Source organism: Cheilinus undulatus, linkage group 8, assembly GCF_018320785.1.
Source record: "Cheilinus undulatus linkage group 8, ASM1832078v1, whole genome shotgun sequence".
NCBI lineage: Eukaryota > Metazoa > Chordata > Actinopteri > Labriformes > Labridae > Cheilinus > Cheilinus undulatus.
The window spans coordinates 49,045,356-49,068,329 of record NC_054872.1 but is presented as its reverse complement, the minus strand read 5'-3'; the positions used below and the strand labels follow the sequence as shown (position 1 = coordinate 49,068,329).

The 22,974-nt window shown below is 41.3% G+C and overlaps 1 protein-coding gene across 1 annotated transcript; it reads right to left on the bottom strand.

The window, feature by feature from the left end:
* Positions 1 to 871: 871 nt before the first annotated feature.
* prdm1a (PR domain containing 1a, with ZNF domain) lies at positions 872 to 22,238 on the bottom strand. The gene is made up of 7 exons (XM_041792433.1): positions 22,064 to 22,238; positions 16,821 to 17,168; positions 12,077 to 12,196; positions 9,869 to 10,121; positions 3,777 to 4,843; positions 3,547 to 3,675; positions 872 to 3,419 (listed from the first exon to the last, which is right to left on the bottom strand). Exons 1-7 carry the CDS (start codon positions 22,088 to 22,090, stop codon positions 2,814 to 2,816), a joined length of 2,550 nt encoding a protein of 849 aa, XP_041648367.1. The 5' UTR covers positions 22,091 to 22,238; the 3' UTR covers positions 872 to 2,813.
* Between the last annotated feature and the right edge of the window lie 736 nt (positions 22,239 to 22,974).

Here is a 22,974-nt window from a genome sequence, read left to right as displayed (position 1 = left end):
AAGCAAGCAGCAACAAGAGGGCCGGTGCCGTTATGGTGGAAGAGATTAGCTTGGATGCTGCTAAAGCACCAATTTTATCAGAACTTAACGACATTTCTTTATTAAAAGAAGAACAAAGAACAGCAGTGATTTGTTTTTCTTTTCAAAAACATAAAAAGTCATTTACTGAGTTTATTCTGTGGTAGCTGCGCACATGCACCTCGGTAGCGGCGATGACGTTTTGTTGCTGTGATTGGCCCGTAAAGATATGACAGACAGAACATTGATCCAGTCACCCTCTGAGTGTTTTTTCAAAGGCTCTGCCCTTTCCCAAATGCTGTATATCGAAGGTTTTCCTGATGGTTGTGTGAAACAAATCCATATAGCGTGTCTTGAAACACATATGATAGTCAAGGTTTTCCTGGAAAAATAGATCTGTTTGACTTGATTGTGCTTAAAAGGGATATGATTATACAGGCATTTTAGCATGAAAAATACAGGCTGACCAAAAGTAACAGAAACTGGCTTGGGGTTCTAAGTGAAAGATCAGATTTCTGACAAAGGGTCACTGAAGCTTCGTACTTTACGTTTACATGAATTATATTGTTGCTGAGAGTTTTTATAGATTTATTTTTTGTGTGTTTTTATGCCTTTAAATAATCAGGATTGACTCTAATAAGAGAGAGACTGGGGGATGACTTGCTAGACATGAGCCATAGGTTGATTCTGGAACTCAGCCACCGGCTTCAAGGACATGGACATCATGGATGTGTTGCTAGGCAACCCATGCCACAAGATTTTTAAATTTTGACAAGAATGCCATTGAAGATTTTTAAAAAACTGGAAATAAGAATAAAAGACACAGAGCCAGAGGGTTTAGATTAGAGCAGTGAACATTTATATCATAATTTACACTTTTTGACATTTTTGCACATAAATAACGATGTAAACCAGAATGTAAACAGAGACAGTCCTTTCGGGGATTCTCCTCGGGAGTTAAAGCTCAGGTCAGAGAAAAAGAGCCGCTTTGGTCAAACATTAGAAAGAAAAGATCATTAAACAGAAGAAATTCAGAGTTTACGTTGATGTGCAACTGCTGCAGAAAGTCACAGCTGCTTTGGGAACATTAAGCTCAATCTTAATGCCATCATGACCAGTTTCATTGATATTGTACACAGTGTAAATGGTGCAAGCATCGGCACTGAAGTTATAAAGTAAGAGGAGGGGCCAGTGCATAAAAGGAGGCCGAGGTGCTTTGGTGTATGCCAGTTCATTTTCAAGATGGCAGACGGGAGGGGTTCAAGAATGGGGCATTGCTTCTCAACCAAAAAAAAAAATTAAACAAAAACATCTACAAAACAAGAGACGACAGCTACAGAGCAAGCACTTCATCATATACACACAGTACATCTTCCCTTCTTCAGCATCTTGATTCCTCAAGTCCTTCTTCCCTTATTTTGATTTTCCTTTCCTCTTTTTTGGTGTGCATTATAAATTAAAGCCAAGTGAACTTTGGTAACTAGCGTCAAGTGTGAATCCCTTAATGTGAGGATGTTCTCCTCCCCGTTGGATGACAACAGTGTTGTAGAAAAGTAAAACAAAAGGACAGACTAAGGGGTTGGCTAGCCAACCTCCCGAGTCCGTTATGTGCTACATGTTGAGCGGGCCGTGCCGCTCCTTTGGACCACATGAAGAGCTGCACTCCAGTTCAGTTTGGTTTCTTCTTCTCCTTCAAGTAGCAAAACGCAAATAAATAGAAAGCTCCCACCTCTTGCTGTCCCTTTAAACACTCACACAAGCACTCAAACACGCATTCTTCAAGCCACATGCACACTGAGGTAACCGTTGTGGAAAAATATACAAATAAAATGCCCTTTTTTGTCTCATTTAAATTAAGGTAGGCATCAGAAAAGGACATACTTAAGGGACGCTGTCAAGCAGGGTTGAAATAAAGCTGTTGTTTAAAGTGAGCTACAAGTGCAAAAGACCTGCAACTGCCAAAATGATTTACATTAGAAAAGAGGCTGCAAAAGTTTTTCTGCAGCACATATTGAATTTGCATTAAATTTAGGTTGATGCATTTTTCTCATCTTTGCATGCATTTCTGAATTTGCAGCTTATTTTTCCTTTTGTGAAGCATTTGAGCCATTGCAGCTTTGTTGCACTTGTCAGCCACTATACTTGTTGCTAAATCAACAAATCAATGTGGCGAGTTTTCCAACCCTTTCTTAACCTGCTTTAGTTACTTTTTAAATTTAAATAGATTTAACCCTGAAGAGTGGACACCCCTGGTTCTATAGGTCAGAGGCTGCAGGACGGATATAGGCATAGAGAGTGTGTCATCTACAGAGAAATGGCCACAAAGAGAAAAAAAACATCAAGAATAAAACATGTCTTTTACAATGATTTCACCCCGTCAGTGTAACCATCCCTTCCACTTATTGCTTAAGAAGACAACAAATAAAAAGTATAATAAATTAAGGAGATTATATAACAACTAACTGATCAAAAAACAAAAGCATTTGAAAATAAAGACCAAATAATTCAACATCAATAATGATAGTAGCATTATATTAATTACATTAAAGGTAAGTCCTGGGTCGATGATTGTCTTTAAGTTTAATGATCGCTGAAACTGCTAAGTAGTCATGGGACAGTGTCTCTTGAGCCCTGAGTACGTGAGTCCCTGATAGGTTAAAAACCTGGAGTCCTTTTGGTGTCACTCCTGATGATAACCAGGTAAAGAGAGAATTATTTACAACTGTTGTACCTGGCAACCCAGTCCGCCTTGAGCCATAAAGTCTCGGCCCTATGTCTTTTGGTTTAAATGTCACTTAAGCATGATCCTCTGACTCCTGCTTGATGGTGACATTGACAGGAAGTGGTAAGATGGGGCTGCTACGTCGTATCTTGATGACTGATGTCTCAGTTGGGGTCTCGTACACACCATAACCCGAAGACAGAAGCTCATTTGGCCCGCTTTTGTGGTGGGGATGAAAGTGGGAGGACTTGAGGTCCGTCTCCCTCCACATCATCCCTAAGACCTGCTTCTCCAACATGGCCTCCATCTCCACCCCGCCCTGAAGCTGCTCCAACCGCTCAGCATGCTCACTGACGTCAAAGCGCTCAATCTCTTCATTGGCGCGCTGCATCTCCTCCAAGGTGGCCTGACTGGAAACAGCTGGACTGCCAGGGCCTGGGTTAGCTGCCAGACAGTACCCCTTCAGGTGGAGACGCAGGCTGCACAGGTGGATGTAGTGGCGGTGGCAGTGGGGGCACTTGTGTGGACGCTCACGGGAGTGCAGGCGCTTGTGCAGCTTAAGGTGGACAAACTGGGTGAACTTGGCTGGGCAGAGTTTGCAGTGGTAGGGCTTCTCTCCTGAGTGGAGGCGTAGGTGAGTTTTCAGGTTGCTGGTGCTGCTGAAGCGCTTGTGACAGACCTGGAAGAGCAAAGATGACCAAAAATAAGTCAGAAGCTTGTAGCGACCACAATCCAACCCTCATATCGTGCCACATTTCAGGAAATCAGCCCAACGATAAGGCATCATCCATAGCACGATTTCTCACCTGGCATTCATGTGGCTTTTCCCCAGTGTGAACCAGGAAGTGCTTCTGCAGGTGAGCCAGCTGGGTGAAGCCTTTGTTACAGGTCTGACATTTGAAGGGTCTCTCGCCACTGTGCACTCGAAGATGAACCTGAGCAATCAAGGAAAAGGGTCTGTTTAGGCATTGACCTTAATGGAAATACAAGTGGGTTTATCAGAGTCACATTTTCAGTTAAATGAATTTTTGCTCACCTTCAGGTTTGAAAGCTGGCCGAAGGTCTTGCTGCACACGTTGCACTCATACTTGATCTTGCCATTCTGCTTCTTTAGTGGGTATGGCAGTGCCTTGTAGCCTGCTGATCCGATGCCGCGCTTCACCTTGGTCAGGTTCATGGCCTCCTCATCTCTTGTATCACCCAGAAGGGCTGAGGTAGGCTTGGTGGGCACCCGCTCAGTGGGTGGGGCTGTGCCTGCTGTTGGGGAGCCGCTGGAGGGTGCATGAGAGGGTCCATGAGGATGAGGATGCCCTGGATAAGGGTGATGGGGCCCTGCTTTATCCTTTAGAGAAGTGGCGGCTGAGAAGGCACTGGTAGGCCCAGGGAGGAGGAAGTCTCTGTGGGACGAGATGGAGGAAGGATGGACTGGTTCTGACATGAGGAATGGCCGTCCTGCTGTGTCAGACGGCAGAAGGGGAACATGCGGAGGCAGGAGGCTTCTGTAGAAAGGGTACATGCTTGGAAAGATTCCTCCAACTGTGGGAACACCACCGCCAGGCAGAGGGTACTGATGGGGAAGGAGGTAGCGTGAGTAAGGAGCTCCTGGAGGGTAGAAGGATGAAGAGAGGGGTGCAGATGGTGGAGAATAACCAGGATAGGAACCAAGTCTGGAGGGGTAGAAAGAAGCAGGGGATGGACCTGATGGGCTTCCCTGAGGGCTGCTCTCCGGGCTGCTCCTCGCCGATGGGCTAGGTGTGGCTGAAGACTGGTTTCCAGGTGAGCGAGTCATAGGGTAACCAATCTGGGCTGGTTTGTGCCCAAGGAAGTCTTCAGTGACGTGAGGATGGGGCCTGATAGCTGGGTAGAGGGCACGGGGGTACAGAAGGCGCTCAGGGCTGTCAGCACAGCGAGGGCGGGTGGGGAGTGGTCTGCTGGGCTCCCTCTTTGTGGATGATGAGGAGGAGGTGCCACGCAGAATGGAGAGGACGCTGTGCTCCCTCTTGGGCGGGTTGGGGGTCACTGCAACTGGGGACGGGCTGGAGGCTTCGACTGAACGCTCCTCATTGCTCACCTGCTGCTGCTTCACCTCCAAAAGGGACTGCTCTGGAGAGACAAAGAGAGAAAGGAAGAGGTCAGTGGGAGTTCAACTGCTCAGGATAAGGGCCTCTTAGTTCCCTGGGGGGCCCATTAATTAATCACTCCAATTTTACCCCATTTATTCAACAAGATAAGCACTTAAGTTGATCCAATCTTGAATCCAAATGAAAATATTTTTAGCCTACTGCTGTTTCTAGGAGTAGTACTTCTATGCAGGCAAGAAAAATGGGCAATTTTTGGAAAACTGCAGGAAAAACTCATGGGCAAGAGTGAACAATAAAGTCTGGAAAATGTCAGGGTTGCATGTGTAAGAAAGGCTTTAGTATTGGGATCAGTACTTGCAAGGAAAAAGGGCATCTTAAAATCTCAAATAAATAACCAAATGTCTTTCAAACTGATCCCTCTCTGCAGAGATAAACCTCTCCATCAGAGTGTGTATGTGGGATAGGGGGGTAAGGGAACCCCACAAGTAAATCAGTGGGCCAATTAAGGTGACAGACTTGACGAACGAGCGTGAGGGGCAAGGGTGGGGGCAGAAGAAAGGAAGTGAGGCGTGACGGCTGCCTTTGGGCATTGTGTGTGCTTCTACCTGTGTGGATGTGTGTTGCCTATAAAATCAAGATAAAATCCAAGTGATGGCAGGGCTGATGGAAGGTTTCCTGCTGGAGAAACCCTCTGAAAAAGCCTGGCCTCCACCGTGTGACACAAACAGAGGCGCCTGCACACAAAGGCCTCTGTCTGATTTGTTGACTCTCTCTCTTTGGGAGAACGTACTTTTGATCAAACTCCTACTCCAGTGGCCGTTTGCTATTGTGTCCGGGCCAAAGGTGACACTAGAGAGCTTCCTCCTCAGTCACTCACACCTTCTTTGTCCGCGGCATGATGAAAGAGTGGATTAGGAGGAGAACTCTAAAAGCCCTGGGTAGTCAGTTAGCAGGACATCTTGGCTGTTAAATGGCTGCAGACCGCCCTTAAAAAGCGCCGTCTATTATCTAGAAGCTCGTTTACTACCCAGTCAACTTTTTACCACAAGGTCGCACAGAGGGGAGTGCATGTGAGCGTGTGAGAGATGGCGCTTGTCAAAGGTAATCCTGAGTGGCAGTGCTGATGAAATTTGTTCAACTCCCCTCCTCTCCACATAGCCAGTGACCCTTGCATCAGTAGTATAGCGGCAGTGTGTAAACACTGAGGTTATCAGTTAGCCTTCCTCCTCCTCCTCCTCCCTTCTTTTCCAGAAAACAAACAGGGCCGCCATCTTGGAGATATCAATCTGTCAACACAGCCCTTCTGCCAGGAAGTTCAAGCAGTCAACAGAGGGGGTGGGAGGTGCACCTCCTCTACCTCTACCACTCTCTCCTCCCACTTTACTCTCTCTCTCTGGTCTTTTTAAGTGGCAAACACATTGGAGCAAAAGACTATTGCATTTTTAGGGAGTAATGAGGACCAGGTACGTCCTGAGGCTTGACCAGTTGAGAACCATGGGTCTAAAGTGCACCAAAACATCGGCAACATTTGAGGTTGTTTACATTTTCAATATTCTTAAATGCCACATGTTAAGAGGATCTGAATGAAATGAGAGAGAGAAAGCACAGTCTAAATGTAGAAGCATTTGGAAAAATGGGTAGAACTGGCAAGGAGTGAGGAAAATCCCTCAATTGCCTGCAATTTTAACTATTAAAACAATAAATTACAAAGTTTGGGGTGTCTAGGATTAGTTCTCCCAAGTATGACCTCTGGAAATGGGCAAAACCACCCAAAAATTGGGAAATGTAACCAAAATATTCTATCTCCTGTAAGAGCTACAGCCATGACCACATTAGGGGTTTTGTAAATCTCCCCAAGCTGCATCTGCACACCAAGTTTCATAAATCAAGGTGAAACAGGCTTTTGGCAGTGGCCCATCAAAGCAGAGGGGTTGCACTTCAGAGCAAATTCCCTTTGTATCTGGAAGCATTATCAATGTTAATTTTTGTCAGAGTTTTAGGTTTGGGCTGATTTTTTTTAAGAAAAGCATGCCTCATGCCCCAATAATGAGTGGAAATTATAGTGATATATCCGAAGACTATATATTGCTCTGCCCCATGATCAACCATATGTCTGAGATGAAAAGGGGGGTGCAAATGTGTCGGCATGTCTTATGACTTTGTGTCAGGAGAGAGAGTGTTTATGTAGGCCTTTGAACACGACACACAAACACACATGGTGGACAGGTGCTTCAAAGTGCTAACACTTCAAGAATGCTAAATGACGGTGACAAAAAAGAGCGAGAGAAGAAGGGAGAGAGGAGGAGAAAGTGAGGGACTGAAATTGCGGTGCATACTCAGTCATTCTACCGCACACACACTCACAGATGTCAACACACTCACACGTCTGGTTTGGCTATGACTGAGCTGGAAAGAGAGAAAAACACGATACAGATAACAGCAGGCATTTCACACTCCTCTGGAATTTAAGACAAGATGTTGCTGGGTTTGGACCAGAAATTATAAATACTGTCATACATGCTTTAATCTGAGTCTAATAAGAGACATCAGACATTTTTAAATCCAGACATGGCCCAGTGTAAGCAGCTGACTTCAATGACTGGAGGGCTTTATTTCATCCAGGATTCATGAGAGTACAGTTCCCTGTTCTCTTACCTTTTGCCCTTGTAACATGGTTTCAGTTTAACGTTTTCTTACTCAGACGGATTGTGGTTTCTTCTCAGTTTTACTCAGCATATGAGATTTTTCAGACTGCTGTTAAACTTTAACTCCGATGGCGCCACACCAACAGTCAGAAGTTTTAGTCATCTTAGGAGACAAACGCTGATCAGTTAAATTCTCTGTATTTAACCGGCTGAGATGCTGGTTTCTTTGCAAACTAAATACTACTCTTTTTTAACATTTTTTGAAGGACATATCCTTTATGTGATTTCCATTTATCTTTTTGTTAGTCCATCACTTGACTCAATTAAATTGCTCCATTTGTGCTTACAATATTGTGCTTGAAATCAGAATTTTTTCAAAATTTTAGATACAAACTAGTGGTTTATAACTCCATTATTGCAGCATAAAAGAATGTATATTCGTCATGGATTGGAAGGTAAGGTTGGGGTCATTAATAATTTGTTTTCTGCAATTTGTTTTAAGGAAAAGTGCTATGCAAATTAAGTTTGATTTTTTTAACTTAATACAGCAAACATTTCAAAATAAAAGCACAAAGAAGAACAGTTTATTGAAAAAATGGGTAACTTCAACGAATAAACATGAAGTCCCGAAAAGTATAAATGCTCTAACATTAACCCTGAATCACTGGACATGAGTGAGTTATTCTGTACTTACGCTCCCGCATATTTCTTTATACGTAAGAGTGCAGTATAGCAGTGCATTTCCATAATCAATTTAACATAATATATCCTTTTCTTGATTTGATTTTTTAATCAAGACAAGGAGAAGATTTGCTTCAAATCATCAATATGGACTTAAAAATTTGTTTTGAAATGCAAAATAATTGGATTTTAAACCTGCAATTAAAAAATATGACCAGTCATAATCAACTGTTGAAATTTAGTGATTAAATATAATTAGCTTCAAACTTACTCAATAACTAATTTCAAATTTTAGTTTTTAAAAATAGTTTCTTTGTTGATTTCTTGTTGTTTTACTTTTTATTTAAATCTAAGCTGCTTCAACAACCCCTCTCTCGAGGGTTTCTGACATTTTTGTCTGAATCAAGTTTAATTATATCAAGCAATAAAATGCAACAAATTACTAAAAATTAGACTATCAATTGGCATTTAAAGAAATTTAAATGAGTTATAGCTTTTCTAGCAGCAAAAGTAGGTCAGTTTTAAAAGCCAAACTCACTACAAAGTAGGTATTTTTATATTAGTGTATCAATAACTTAACTGTAGTATTAAGTATTTGAATTCTTATTTCATCCCAGGCTTTATTTGGAGCTTTAAAACAAAGGCAAAACTACAAGTGAGTGTTTCAGCTGCAGGTAAATATCAGTATTCAAGTCACCGGCAGGTCAACAGGAGCCTGTGGGGCTAAATGACAGAGGAAGCTAATTAAAGACAACACATATACTGTATAAACACACATACTCAGGCTACGGAGGAGGGGGAGAGGCTATGGGAAGGACGGGGGTAGGTGGTGCCTCCTGCCTCCGTGCCCCAGGTTATGCGCATTTTTCCCTGGGCAGTGGAGTCGCCCAGGCTGGGTCTGCTGGTTCCTCTGCCACCTTAACACTGCTATTAGCCTGCAGACACACCTGGAAAGCCCTCAGCTCCCACTCTCTCTCTTTGTTTTCCTCTTAGCTCGCTCGCTCTTTGATCAGTTGGCTGAAGTGGATAAGTGCACTTAGTGTGCTGTGTCATGAATGAAGGCTGGGGGAAGTTAGGGCTTCATGTCTGAATTTGTGCCCGCTAAAGATAAATGAAGAAAATGTCTCTCCTTAACAAAGCTAGACCCCTGTGCTTTCATTTAAAGGTAAAAAGTCGTTTTCTATATTTCTTCATCATAAAAAGGTCACTGAAGTGACACACTAAAGTCATGCAAACGCACACACTGTCTCCACTCCTTTTATTGAGGTTGTGTGTGAGCTTTCATGTTAAAAGCGGCTCTTTAAGAGTGTAAGACTGTGGCATTAGGGGCCATATCCCCCACTGTCTGTGTAATTACACTGTCACTGACACACTCATAGACACACATAGACAAATACAGCGATGGCACTGACAGAGATGAAAGGTTGTCGGTCTTGTACTCTTGTGTATTTGCGTGTGAGATAATGACAGGCTAACGTTCAGAGAGGAAGGAGACACGGCTTCACTCAAAAACACGGTCAGGGTTTAAGAGCGGCGACAGGACACACTCAAGACACAAAAACGACAACACAGCTTATTAATTTTATGACATTTATGAAAACCGGCCAACTTTGAGGCCTGAAAACTTTCTTAATTTCCCATTTCTGTCCTCTCTTTCCATCTAGTTTCCCCTTGAATATCCTCACTGCTATTGGAAATATTTTTAAAAGTCATAAACTTACTGAGTTTCTGCATCATGAGCTCTCCAGATGGCGGGTAGTGCAGTCGTCCGGCGAAGTCGTGGCAGTACCAAACGAGCAGCTCAGCGCCGGCGGGGACGGGCTTCACTGTGTAGAAGTAAATCTCCATGCCATTCTGACACGCTGCCAGGTTCTGCTCCGCCGCCGAGTGGGCTGGGTTCACGTACCGCATCCAGTTAGAGCGGGTCTCATCCAGGCCATCGACGAAGTGGTGGAACTCGTCGTCTACGTAGATCTGAACGCAAGAAGCGAAAAGCTTTAGAATCATTTTATCTATTAAGGAAAATAGCAGAGTTTGTTTTTTCATTTTTAAAAGGAAAATAAATCAAGATTTTATCCTCCTTTATTATAATGCTTAAGTAGAGATAAGTAGATGTTGCTTCTGTGATGGTTAAATCCTCCTTTCCCATCCCTACATTGACTTTCTTTAAGATACACTAGCTGAGAATTTTGTCCCAAAGATTACCTTCTCTATTGGTAGCCACATAATGGTGAAAAAACTTGACTTGTAAAAATAAAAATGCAAATTTTTAGAAAAATTCTTCTCAAAGAAACTGGCAATTATTCTAAGGAAAACTCTTACAGTTGGACTGGGATATACGTACTCTATGAGTATGATAGCTTGATGCTAACACACAATAGAAACTGTCATTAACAGGCTAGCAAACTTAGCACTGCTTCACTCCAGGCTTGTGCAATCCAACTCTTGTTTTTGCCAGGACAGTACCATCATTCAATTGGTTATTTACAAACAAAGCTCCAAAAAAGTTGGTACACTGTGTCCAATGTAAGTAAAATCAGAATGCAATCATTTTGAATTTGATGGCAGGGACACATCTCAAAAAAGTTGGGACAGGGCAACAAAGGACTGGAAATGTAAGTGGTACTAATGAAAACAGCTGGAGCATAAAAGGAGGCAGAGTCACTAAGAAGATGGACAAAAGTTTACCAATCTGCAAAAAATATGCTACATGGATTTTAGAGATTTGAAAATCATTGCATTCTGTTTTATTTACATTTAGCACAGCATCCTAACTTTTTTAGAATTGTACATAAAACTTCGTAAAAAGGACCATTCCTTGAGTTAAGAGAAGCAAACTTAGTGTCATCGCATAAAATCACAGCTGTATCATCAATTAGTGAGGCACAATATTGGATATTATGGCAAGACACGACCCCCTCTCCATATTGGATATTATATTTTTATAACTACCATAACAATAATTCACTTTTTCAGCTAATATCATACCAGTACTTTTGTGCATCCCTATCAAAAAATACAGCTTTTTTCTTCTTTGTTATGTAAAGGCATAATGGTTAGGAAATAGTCTCTAGGTGTGTTAGAACCACCATCAAACTTTTCATAGTCACTGCCGATCCTGAAAGTAACCAAATACTTGAAGATTTACTAGAGAGTTCATAAAATGACTAACTGACAAAAAAATGACTAAGACAAGAAGTAAATGAGTACGTTTTTGATTAAAATTGCAATAAAATAAGTTGCCAACGAGCTTTAGTAAAAATTTGACTAACTAAATGACTACATTACATCATAAAAGAGTTCATGAGTAGATTAGGAACTTACCAAATTAAAAGTAACAAACTAAGTGACTGTTCACTTCCACCCAGCTCAATCTGATTCCTGGTTAGAACATCTTCTCATCTCCCTGTCTTTTAATCCTTCATCATTTCCTCCATCCTTCTCCACCTTCATCTACCTCAAACTGCGTTCAAAGAGCAAGAAGGAGGAGATCCTCTTTAGAGATCGCTCTGTCTTTTCTAACCAGTATCTGTGCATGAGAAAGTGAGAGAGTCGATCACGAGTGGAACACCTTTCTGACTTGACAGTCTGCTTGTGGTTGATTTCTCAAACATAAACTCACTAACGTTGGCGCTGGTCAGGTAGGTGGTTAGTGAGCGTGTGTGTACTCTCACTGTCAGTTACCGGTAGTGATGGGTGGAGTGTATTCTGCAGAATAGTGTTTGTGTGTTACAGGAACCAAAGAGCGACATGTTATTCATGCAGGGATGACATCACATCCCCATCTCGCTTTCTCACACACAGACACGTTCAGAAAAAAAACACATCCAGGCCTGTTTCCTGTTCCACTGACTGACTTAAAATGTGTGTGACGTCACAGGAAGGGGTCCCTCTGGCTTCTGAGGAAGTGTCTGTGTTTGTGGGCTCACCCTCCAGAAGTACTTCCGGTTGGCGTCTTTGGGGACGCTGTCGGCCGTGTAGATCTCGCCCACCAGGGGTCCGAAGCGAGTTCCTTTGGGGATGTACTCCCTGCTGCACACGCCGACCACCTGCAAGATGACACGCACACAGAGGCCGGTCAGACAAAAGACTTAAGGCACTTTGAAGTGGGTAGTCTGAAATCAGGAGATCTTTATGTACTACGTTTGAGCGTAGTCGCAGTGATTACCACATTGGGACATTTTAAAGGCATGAGTTTTTGCACTGAAATGTCTAGACCAATTAGAACTAACATTTTTAAAAGCAGAGAAATTATACATTTTTATAGTTGTAACAGGACGTGGTTTGTCACAGCTGCCGTGCCAGACATGGAATTTGTTGTGAAAATACTGGATGATAGAATGCTTCACTATGCAGCATGAGCTGCTACTGGAAGCTGCCATTCTGTTGCTGTACCTCATTTATATTTTGTGCTACTTTCTAGTCATGGACCATGATTATAATCTGCCATTGGCTGTAATTACAACCACTAAATGTCACCCCCTGTCACAGGGAACTCCCCTCAAAGCCTTTTGGGCCCACTAGACATTTCCAGGTCAAGTAGAGAGGTGCTGCTCAGCTTTTCCCACCACTGCTGCTCACTTCTTGTTTTTTTAGGAGGGGGAGGTGGGTTACTTTTAGCAGCTTTTCCCCCTCCCTAGTTTACAGTTTAGTAAACACACCTTATTGTTAAACAAAGTCATTGTTCCAAAAAAGGAACTAAGCAGCAGAGACAAGCTAGTGTCTCCATTAGTCAGCTTTTGTTATTGTTTTGATTTAGAGCCCCCTGGTGGTGGAATTTACATACTGCAAGATAAAACTGTATAAAATGGCAAAAAAAGTGTTTTTTTTCTTGCCTATCATTCAACATTTTACATAAATGTTAAGCTTGATCTTCTTCTATTACTATCTTGGATCTTTGTAAGAGTACCTGTAAATGTTTCACATCCTTAAGGTGATTTCCTCTTAAAGTCTTCATAAATTACATTTTTCAAAAGTTTACAAGCTGTGACATGTTTGATAAAGTTTTCAGACATGTCACAGCTTTTGGACTCAGTTTTTATCCCCATTTGGGACCAAAAGGAGCTATTGCAAGTCAGTGGTTCCCAACCATTTTCCTTAGAAACCCTAAAATTAGGACCCAAGCAAAAAAATTACCCACACAAAATATGTTATACATTCTAACGTGTGTTGATAATATCCCAAAAGGTCATGAAGCCATTTTTATTGGGTCGCAGATGTGTGCCAGGCAAAAAAATTTGCTGCAATAATTCTACAATGTGCTTTTATTTTGAAGGATATGTCTCCATCCCTTTGTTTCTGACTTGCTTCAGACTGCCCTGTTGGTTGTGATGGAGGTTAATTAGGATTGGTCCTGACACAGGACCAGCTGAGAACCACTTGTTTCAACCATACTCACTTTTTAGCTTGTATTTTGGGAGGCTAATAGATGTGCAAATGCAATTCTGACAGCCTAAGAAGAGGCAAGGTCTTGCACTCAGCCCTCCTGGACCTCAGGTAGGAGGACCAATGATCCAGACAAAAACACCCTTTTGTCTATTGTTTTCCCAGGGTTATGTTCTCAAGCACAAAGACATGATGCAATTTTAGCATTATTTATATGTTGCACACCAAGCCTTTACACAACTTCCAATTTGACTTCACTGCTCTAATTCATTTTCAGGCTACATTAAAATCAGTGCAACCAAAGCTACTTTAAGTCTATGAGACATTTAACTTGATAAAAGTGTGAAAACTGGGTCATAAATTGATTAACACTCAGTCATTTTTTGACCATATATCTTGCTGTAGATATATCTTTTATGTTTTAATGCTGTTGTTCACATCCACTATTTAAATGTCATTAAGACCAATTAAGTCTTATTGTATGCACACATAGAGAGCCATTATCTCACTGTACCAACCTGCTGTCAGCACAGACTATGATTAATGAAGCAAAGTCACGCTTAGCTTCATACGGAGCATGTATATACACATCTACGTGTGGATCTGTGTGCATGTGGCTTAAAAAAATCTGTTTTTATCTCTTTGTTGTCACACCTCCACTTGTCACCACATCAAAACAAAACTTTTTGCTGCTTCACACACCGAGGGGAAACATACAAAACATTATCTTCTGTTTCTTCTGCTCTGTCTCAGCCGTGGTGCCAAAAATAGAAAGAAGAGGAAAATGAAGTCTGAAGAAGAGAAAGAGAGGGATTATGTGGCGACTAGACGTCAGGCTTAAACAGAACCCACATGCAGACGTCTCTCCCTAACCCTTGGTGACTCGGGAAATCCCCTTTCTTCCTCTTCTGTCAAAAAGAGCCAACAGAAGTGTGTTTGTGAGAGCTTGGATGTATTAATGGACTTTTGCGACACCCCAGCTCATTTGTCTTGTGATTGCACTCCTGTTCTTAGCCTTTCCCTTCTTCCTCTTTCTCCTGCTCCAGATAAATATAAGCTGATAGCTCATAAACACACTTCTTCTCTCTCCTCAGTTTCCCGTTGATAAGCTTGTGATGAGAAAATCAATGCAGTCTCACTGATTTAAGATGGAGGAGTCAAACTTGCAACCTTTTGACCTGCAGTCATGCACTTTTTGCTAAGCATAGATTCACAGCAGCAAGACAGAGGTTATTTTTCTCTTATGTGTGCATTATTTTCACTGGATTGTCTACTTTGGTCATGTGTCTGAAGAATTATGAATATTTAAGTGCTGTTTTGACCCTTCCTTTTGCATATTTGACTTTATTTGTTGTGCCTCAATCTAATCTAACCTCAGTTTCAACCTTTGATGTTTTTATTTGCTCACCTCTCTGTTCGATTCGATCAATAATAACTCAAACTTAATCCATTAAAGTTCGTCAAAAAGTCACAAGATCGCTGTTTAGGTCAGCAGGAAGAAGAATGTGCTGCAGATTTTTTTTTTAATCAACTTAAAGTTGTATTTAGCTCCAAACTATGTCCAACTTGTCTTTTTTTGGAGTTTTCATGAAGAGGAAACATGCAGAACAGGCAGGACTTGGTATAGAAAGCATCTCAGGGGCTGAAGTTTTTATTACAACCAATTTAATGCCAAAATGCAGCTTTAAAATGAGCGTATGAACAATGACTGATATGTTGAGGCTGTTCAGGTGTTGAACAGTGACCCCTGCCAGCAGACACGAGATGCTGCAGAAGTTTGATGACAGTTAAATAAGGTGAGGTCTTTTTGTCTTGATATTTTATCCCTGGATTCATTTTTTTCATTTTTCTCCTAGCTTCAATTTATTTTTTCTTCCCCCTTGGCCATTTTGAGTATCCAGCATTTATGTCACTTGTTATACCTCTTAGACATAGGAAAAAGTGGATGTACATCCATATATGTTATTTTTCTGTGAGAATGAGTATCTTCTTAAGATTTTTCTTAAGATCCTGACTCACTTTTGTTTATCTAGGCATGGCAGGGGGAGCACCAGTGCATCAGTTTAACATTGGTGCCGGCTATTTCAGCCCTGAAGATAATATGAGTAATTGGCAAGTGATGTAGCATGAACATAAATCAGTAGCTGTTGTTTTTTATTGTGTTGAGTAGATTTAATGCTGGCATCTAGAATGCATAACTGCAGAAGAAGTCACCTCATGGAACAACTTCTTGTCTGGTATTCTTTGGTCAAAAAAAAGTGAAATTATTGGCATGGTGAGGTAGTTTTAAACCTTTTTTCCTTTAAGCCCACCTATTTGTATCTATTTTTATGCCTTCATTCACAAATGAGGATAGTGGGTAGGATTGGAAACAGGGATAAAAGAGTGTGACAGAATACAGGAAAGGAGCCACAGGCCAGACTTGAACCTTGGCCACTCATGCACAATAGGCGACCTAACCACCGGGCCATTTGCACCTCCTAAAAGATAATTCTGTAAACTATTTAATAAGTGTTTTAATCACTGAAGTCTCTTGAAAACAAACAAAATATTTATGGGATTATGGTAAGGATAAAATAAATGTAAGCAAGCACATTCTGTCCAGTGGTTTGTTCTGTCCAATCATATGCCTTGTTCCATCAAAGGTCAAAATTTTTCATATTCTTCATCTTTCAAGCATGCAGTGCTGGTTCTAATCCAACTTGTGGCTCCCTTCCTGTGCGTAGTTTCCAAATCTGTCTCCCTGATTTCTTCCTGTATCCACTGTCATGTCTTTTCAAACAAAGCCAAAAAGCCCAAGAGGTATGCCTATGAAGGAGGTGTTCCTGAAGATGGAGATGCGTCAGGTTATCACCTCCAAAATCTAATTCTGAAGAAGCTCCATAAAAAAGCGATGTGGTTGTCATTAATGTAAGCCTGTGTGATGTGAAACACATGCACACACTTGGTATAAAGCTGTTAAAAATTGCTCAGATGATAAATATGTTTTCATGACGGGTTATGAGCTGATGAAGTCGTGTTGTAACCACACAGCTTCACTTAATGTCTATGTGTGCAGAAATGTAGCCTCAGGCGCTTTACACACTCAGATTTGTCTCTGTAATGTGTGTGTGTGAAGTTTTTATGGCGAGACACGACCCCCTCTCCATTACATGACCCATGTCTGACTCACACGTGCGTACAGACGGCTTTCTCTGCTGCGGTGTGAGAAAAAATGAGACTGGAGAGAAAGTTTGTATGACTGCCAGTGTGTGTGTGAGAAAGAGAGAGAGAGAGAGAGAGTCTGACCTCCTTGCTGTCAGCCGGGTGTTTGAAGGCCAGGTTGCGGGGCAGCGACGCCTCAGCTCTGGTCATTGTTGTCGTCACCGCATCACCGTCTGGCCCCGCCTCCCACGCTGTATCCTTGACGATGTATGTACACTTTTCTTCGAACTCGGCCTCCGTCCACCGGGTCATGTCTGCCTCCTCCACGTCCAGCTCCATGTCAACGTCTGAGTCCACCTGCGTCGTCTCCGCTCCGTCTGAGCCGGATCCTGCGGTGGCGGTGGACGCCATCTTTGCTTCCTGTCGAGTGTCGTCCTGATCCATGGTGTGCGCCCCCTCACTGGTCAACATGGCCGAGCTATGAGAGGTCGCCTGAAGGTCAGAAGAGACAAGAAAAATTTAAAATCTTTTTAATTTCATCACCTGTGAAATGTTAAAGATTTATGAAGAAAGATGCAGGATGGAGAATGTGACTAAAGAAGATGTCAGAGGAAAAAGATAAGAGACTAACAGTACAGAAAGAAAGAGAGAAGGGAGCCCTGGAGGAAACAGACAGAGATGAAGGGATGAAGAGTGAGAGGAAGAGATGTGATTATTATGTGGGTTGACTCAGGGAGGAAGGGGGGTCTGACTAACTCTGCTGTCACCTTTAGAAACAGACGGGAAACACTTAAAGCCGTTAACTCAGCACTGATTGGATAAAACTTTCAGTACGTATTAGTTAACTTCATGTTGATATTTCTGAGTCTTTTTATATTCAAATGGGAAAAAGAGAATTATTCAAGTTCCCCAACTTTTTCTCTTGCAGGCTCTCCTTAAGCAGATGCAAATATTCTCACACTATTAGGATGTGACACAAGGAAGAAGTGTGACTCTCACTTTAATACCCATTGTTGTACCGCTGAAGCCAAAGTGAGACATGACTGGTCATATTTCCTTTCTGTTTCAGTTGTTCTGACGTCTCTGTTCTTTCTTAGCTCTACTTTTACCTGGAAGTCCCCTCACAAAATAATCAATGCTTTGGAAGCAATGCAAAATGGCACACTGTCTTTATTTAGCCTTGCCGAGCCTCACCGTGTCATCGCTTTAGGCCGGGGATGGGCAACTTTAGCCTGCTATCCAACATGTTTTGTAAAACAAATAGTAATATTTATTTTAATGACACAATAAAGCATTTTAAGCTACTTTCTCTATTGTGATGAACGCATTTGAAGGTCATTAAAATAAGCCTACATTACACTCAAATTTTCACACTCAAAATTTTTTCAAATGCATTTAGTAATGCATTAAATGGTTTCACAGAAACAATAATAGACATCTAAATTACTTATTTCTTGCCAAACACAAAACTTAACACCTGTGAACAAAGATTATCACAGAATGTTGTATCAGCAGCTCAGTTTTACATCCTTCATGTCAGATTTTGTAATGATTTCTTTATGTTCATAATTCCCTGACATATAATATTGACTCAGGGACCACAATCAGTGATGAGGGGGGCAGAATTTGGCCCCCCAGTTGCCCTGAAATAATACAAAGCTTCCCAGTATTTATTAATTCTCTGTCAGCATTAATGCATCAACTGTAATGAATCTAATCCTATCATTAGTGCATTAATTTCTTTAAATTGTGATTAATCGCAGCATTTCCCTGCAGCTCAGCGGACAAGTCAGAAGTCATCTGCACCTTTTCATGTTCCCTTATTTCCTTTTTAATCCGAGTTCATTTTTTTCTGTGGTCAAATTCAAGCCATAATCATCAAACTACCTAAAGTTCCTTTCAAAATAAAAGCAGGTATTTGCAAGCCAATTACTCCCTGTTTAAGACAGGACAAAAAAATAAAAATGGAACAGATTTTAATGCAAAATAATGACAGTTTGGAATTCCATCCCTTACCTTGACAGACAATTTGGGTTTCTACTAATATCCAAAGCAAGGTGAGTTTATCTACAGGGCATGCATATGCAAAGAAATTGAAAGTGCTTTGCAGAGTTAAAAAGGGCCCTAAAGGGCAGCAAAATAGCATCAAAAGTGATCCAATCTATATTTATCTTGAATATGGACAATAAAATAGACTTCTAAAGAAAGTGCTCTTCAGATATCCATGAAGTGAACCAACAAGATCTGTAGGAGAATAAAGCAGAAATCCTTCATAGTCGTGAATTTTCCTTTTCCTGCCTCATACTATCAAATTAAGAGTTAAATATAAAAGGCTCCTTAAGTACCCTGATACCATAGTATGTATATCTATGATACATTAATCTAAAAGATAGAAACAAATAAAGAAGATTGAGCAGGATACGGACAACTCTGCATGGGTTACATTGTTCTGAAATCCCTGATGGACACAGATTCACCTGCTGGTTGTGTCCAAGAAAACCGATTCAGTTTAATAAGCCGCCCATTAAACATCTTCCCGAAACTCAGAGTTTACTGTGTCTGTGTCGGGAACGGCCCTAAGCTGCCCTGGAAACCCCCCACAGGGCTGCTGAGGTGGAAAAGTCCACTCACGGTCTTAACACTTCCACCCAACGCTGCACCGGAAAAATCTAATCTAATGAACTGTTTCTAACACTTTCTTTATTCTGCTTACTTAAAAAGCTGAACAAATGTTCAACAAGTGGATTTTTTACCATCAGAGTCACACTGTTAAGACGATAATCATGTTTGAAAAGAGCAACTGTTTTCCTTCTCTCTCTGAAACAAACAAAACTCCTAATATTTCTCTTGTCTTCGTTGTAAACTTCTCCATCTTAAAGAAAGCATAAGCAAACTTTTTGTGAGTGTGAAAGATTCTGTGTGAAAATTAGGATTTCAGACTCAATTGGACTGACTCAGATTATGATCCCACAGTCTCCTCCCTCCCTCTGTGACACCCCTCCCTCCCCCTTTCCTCCCATCTCTTCCTGGGGTTGAAGACAGAGGAAGGAAACGCCGTCTGTGTCTGAATGAAGCTAAAATTGGAAGCAGAGTGGCACTGCAGCGGAACCGGCAAATCATCCCCACTCCCAGCGTGTGTGAGCATGGATTTATGTGTGTGTGCTGGTAATGGAGGAGGGGGGTGGGCAGCTGAGATGAGGAAGGGAGCGCCAAAACTTTTCCATTTGGGGGGCCACAGCAGCAACAGCAGCACAAACAAAACTTCAAACGCGATCCCACCCAAGTCACACAAACACTCTCACACAGACACAGACAGCGGCGGCACATAACCACAGTGGGACAAACACGCTGCTCGCTCGTCCCACGCAGCAGACCCTCTGAGCACGCTCAGATCTGGGAATTCCTCTGCAGCCGCAAGAAAGAAAATCAAGTCTTCTCTGAGATGTGACAAAATGATGAATCAGTCACCTTTTGAAGGGAAAAAAGCTGAAATGTGCATATACCCCCTAAGAAACCACAAAAGCTCCAAAAGAACTGAATAAAGGAAGTTGAGATCATCATTTTCTCCTCAGAGTTAACATCTTGATTGTTTTTGAGCTCTTGCAATCACCAAAACAAATTTCATGCTCTATAAATACTGGGTAATGCTCTTTATGTGGGTAGAATTCTCCTGGAACTGCAAAAACAGAGAAAAGTCTGATCCTTGTTGCTTCAGACTCTGTCTTCATCTTTAATTTAAAGTTAAATTTATAAGACAAGAGAAGGAAGATTAATTAAGGCATAAAGAGCTCACAAATATTGTCTTTTTAACAACAAAGCTCCAAATTTTCCTGCATAAAAATGCAATTTTGCACACACTACATGAAAAAACTGATAATTTAAGCAACATTTCTTCTCACTTTGACACCACAATGAAGCATATTAGGAGAGGGATCATTTATGTAAATGCTTCCTAATATTTCAGCTTTCAGCAGAACTAATTTTTGCATAACAGCTGCAACACTGAAAACTAATAGTGAAACCAAAAAACAAGAAAAAATTCAGCTCTGTCGCATTTAAATCAACGGGAAAGCTGAGTTTGCACGCTGGTCAGATGGCCAAAACAGAAATGTATAAAGTTGAGTCAAGATGAAAATCACGATTGGTTCACGCAGAAATTCAGAAGCAAGAGGAAGATTTACATCTTCATCCAAGAGGAGGAAAAGGCAGATTATCAAGAACAAGAAGTCCTACAAAAATCCAACAATTTCCCAGCCAACTTAAGTTTATATAAAAATTTTCTTAAAGCAAACTTCTTCAAACATGCATCAAAGCCTGAAATTTCAGGATGAGACATTTTATTTATCATTATCTTGCAATCCTAATAGAGAAAAAAAGGGGAATTTTAATGGGTATAATACCATTGCATGCAAAAATGCAATAAAATTCCTACTCAGACTCAGAGTAAATCCCCGACAAGTAAAATTTCTAACTTTGCTCCATGTAAACTGGGGATGCACCGCTCAAACTGGCTGCAAAAAAAAGCTTTAAACACCTTTTAAAATCAATTAAAGGAAATCTGCAGGAAGCATAGAAAAATAAATCTAAAAAATGCACAATAAAAAAGCAGAATAATCAAAATTAAAACAAAAAAATGTCAAGGCAGGATTCATGCAATCTTTCACTTTGGCCCAAAATTTAAGGGAGAATTATTTTTCTTTTTGGTTGTTTAGACTTTTAAGGCAATAAATGAATAAAAAACAACCCAAAAAGAGGATCAACTTCAATCAAAGTGGTAGAAAAGTGTCTTGAATATTTTTTGAAAAACTTTTAACAGAAAAAAATACTCATGAAACAAACCAAATTATCCAAAACAGACCAGGAAATACATTAAAATGCATTAATTTAGTGTCCAAGTGCTTTAAAAAGACTTTTCCTTGTCTTTTTCTAACACAAGAACCAAAAAACAAATCTCTAACTTTAATTTAAATTAGTTCCTTTAATGTAGAACTTTGCCTAAACTTTTTATTGTGCAATGAGATGACTGTAATCTTAAATTTGAAGTTTAAAAAAAGAACTTTAACTGCCTTTAATATTAAAATTTAGCTTAGTTTTTTTTTTTTTTTAACTTAAAGGACACTGACTTTTTTGACCGTCAAAGCATCAATATAATGCAGGTAAAAACAAACTCAAAGCAGATAAAGTGAATTTAAAGGTAAAAAAAGTTGTTCCAAATTAATTTTCTTCACATTATAACCCAGAAAAGTACATTTTTAGACACACCAAAGTTAAACGGATGATGAAAAAAGACCTAAAAGTGCATAAAAATTATGTCTAAAGTTTAAAAGTTCCTCCAGGTGTTTTCTTCTTCTTTTGTTAAAAAAAAGGGGGTAAAAAGTCGGACTCACCGTGTAACTTTGGTCCCATCCACACATAGGGACGTCTGGTCGGATCCTCCGTTAAAGAGCGTCTGAGGATTCAGAGCGCGTGCAGGACAGGTGCACTTCTTCCCCCCCGCGTGCGTCCGTATGTCCGCTAACTCCACACCGTGTCAGAGTGTAACAGTGAGTGTGTGAGATCCTCTCCGTGTCCTGTGTTCAAATGTCTGAGCGAACATGAAGCTCGCGGACTAAGTTGGAAAAGGAGCCGCCTCTCCACAGTGGCCACGCCCCACCCCAAGCCCTCATCCCTCCTCTTGGTCCGGCCCCTTCCCTCTTCCACACACACTTTTCTTCAGGAGGCAGCTTTCACCTGGGGCCATCACACACACTCACACACGCACGCGCACGCGGCTATTATGCATATAGAAAATAAAGTTTCTTCAGTGATTGTGGTGTGTAGTTTTCGTGTGTGTGTGCACGTGGTGAATGTCTGCTAGCAGCTTCAAACGGGTAAACAACATGTGTCTGAGTGGCTGTGTGGTGTGTGTGTGTGTAGGGGTGTGGGTGTGGGGGTGTGTGTGTGTGTGTGTGGGTGGGGGGGGGGGTCTGAGTCACTGTCACAGGATGTCCCTCTCCTCACCAGGAAAGCACACAATCCCACACACACACCAACACTCATACACTCACTCAGCCAGCAGGGGCAGCACTGGTCTGCTCTGGCTGCTTCAGGAGTAGAGTACTCCTCTCTCTCTCTACAGTCTTTCTCTTTTCCTCGCTCTCTCTCTCCTCTCCCCCTGCTACTTTCTCTCTTTTAAAGGCACAATACGTAGAATTTCCACACTGAAAAGTCTACATTAATCAACAAAAACAAACACAAATAATGTTGCATTTATATATGAGTTGGGTATTTGTATAGCCTCAAACATTTCCAACAGTTT

Excerpts from the sequence above, each read along its gene's own strand:
- prdm1a (XM_041792433.1), bottom strand. The coding sequence starts at position 22,090 with ATGTGTGGATGGGACCAAAGTTACACG. Across the intron at positions 4,844-9,868 it reads GCTCATGATGCAGAAACTCA|AGCAGTCCCTTTTGGAGGTG; the intron begins GTAAGTTTATGA and ends TTGTCTCTCCAG. Across the intron at positions 3,676-3,776 it reads GCCAGCTTTCAAACCTGAAG|GTTCATCTTCGAGTGCACAG; the intron begins GTGAGCAAAAAT and ends TTGATTGCTCAG.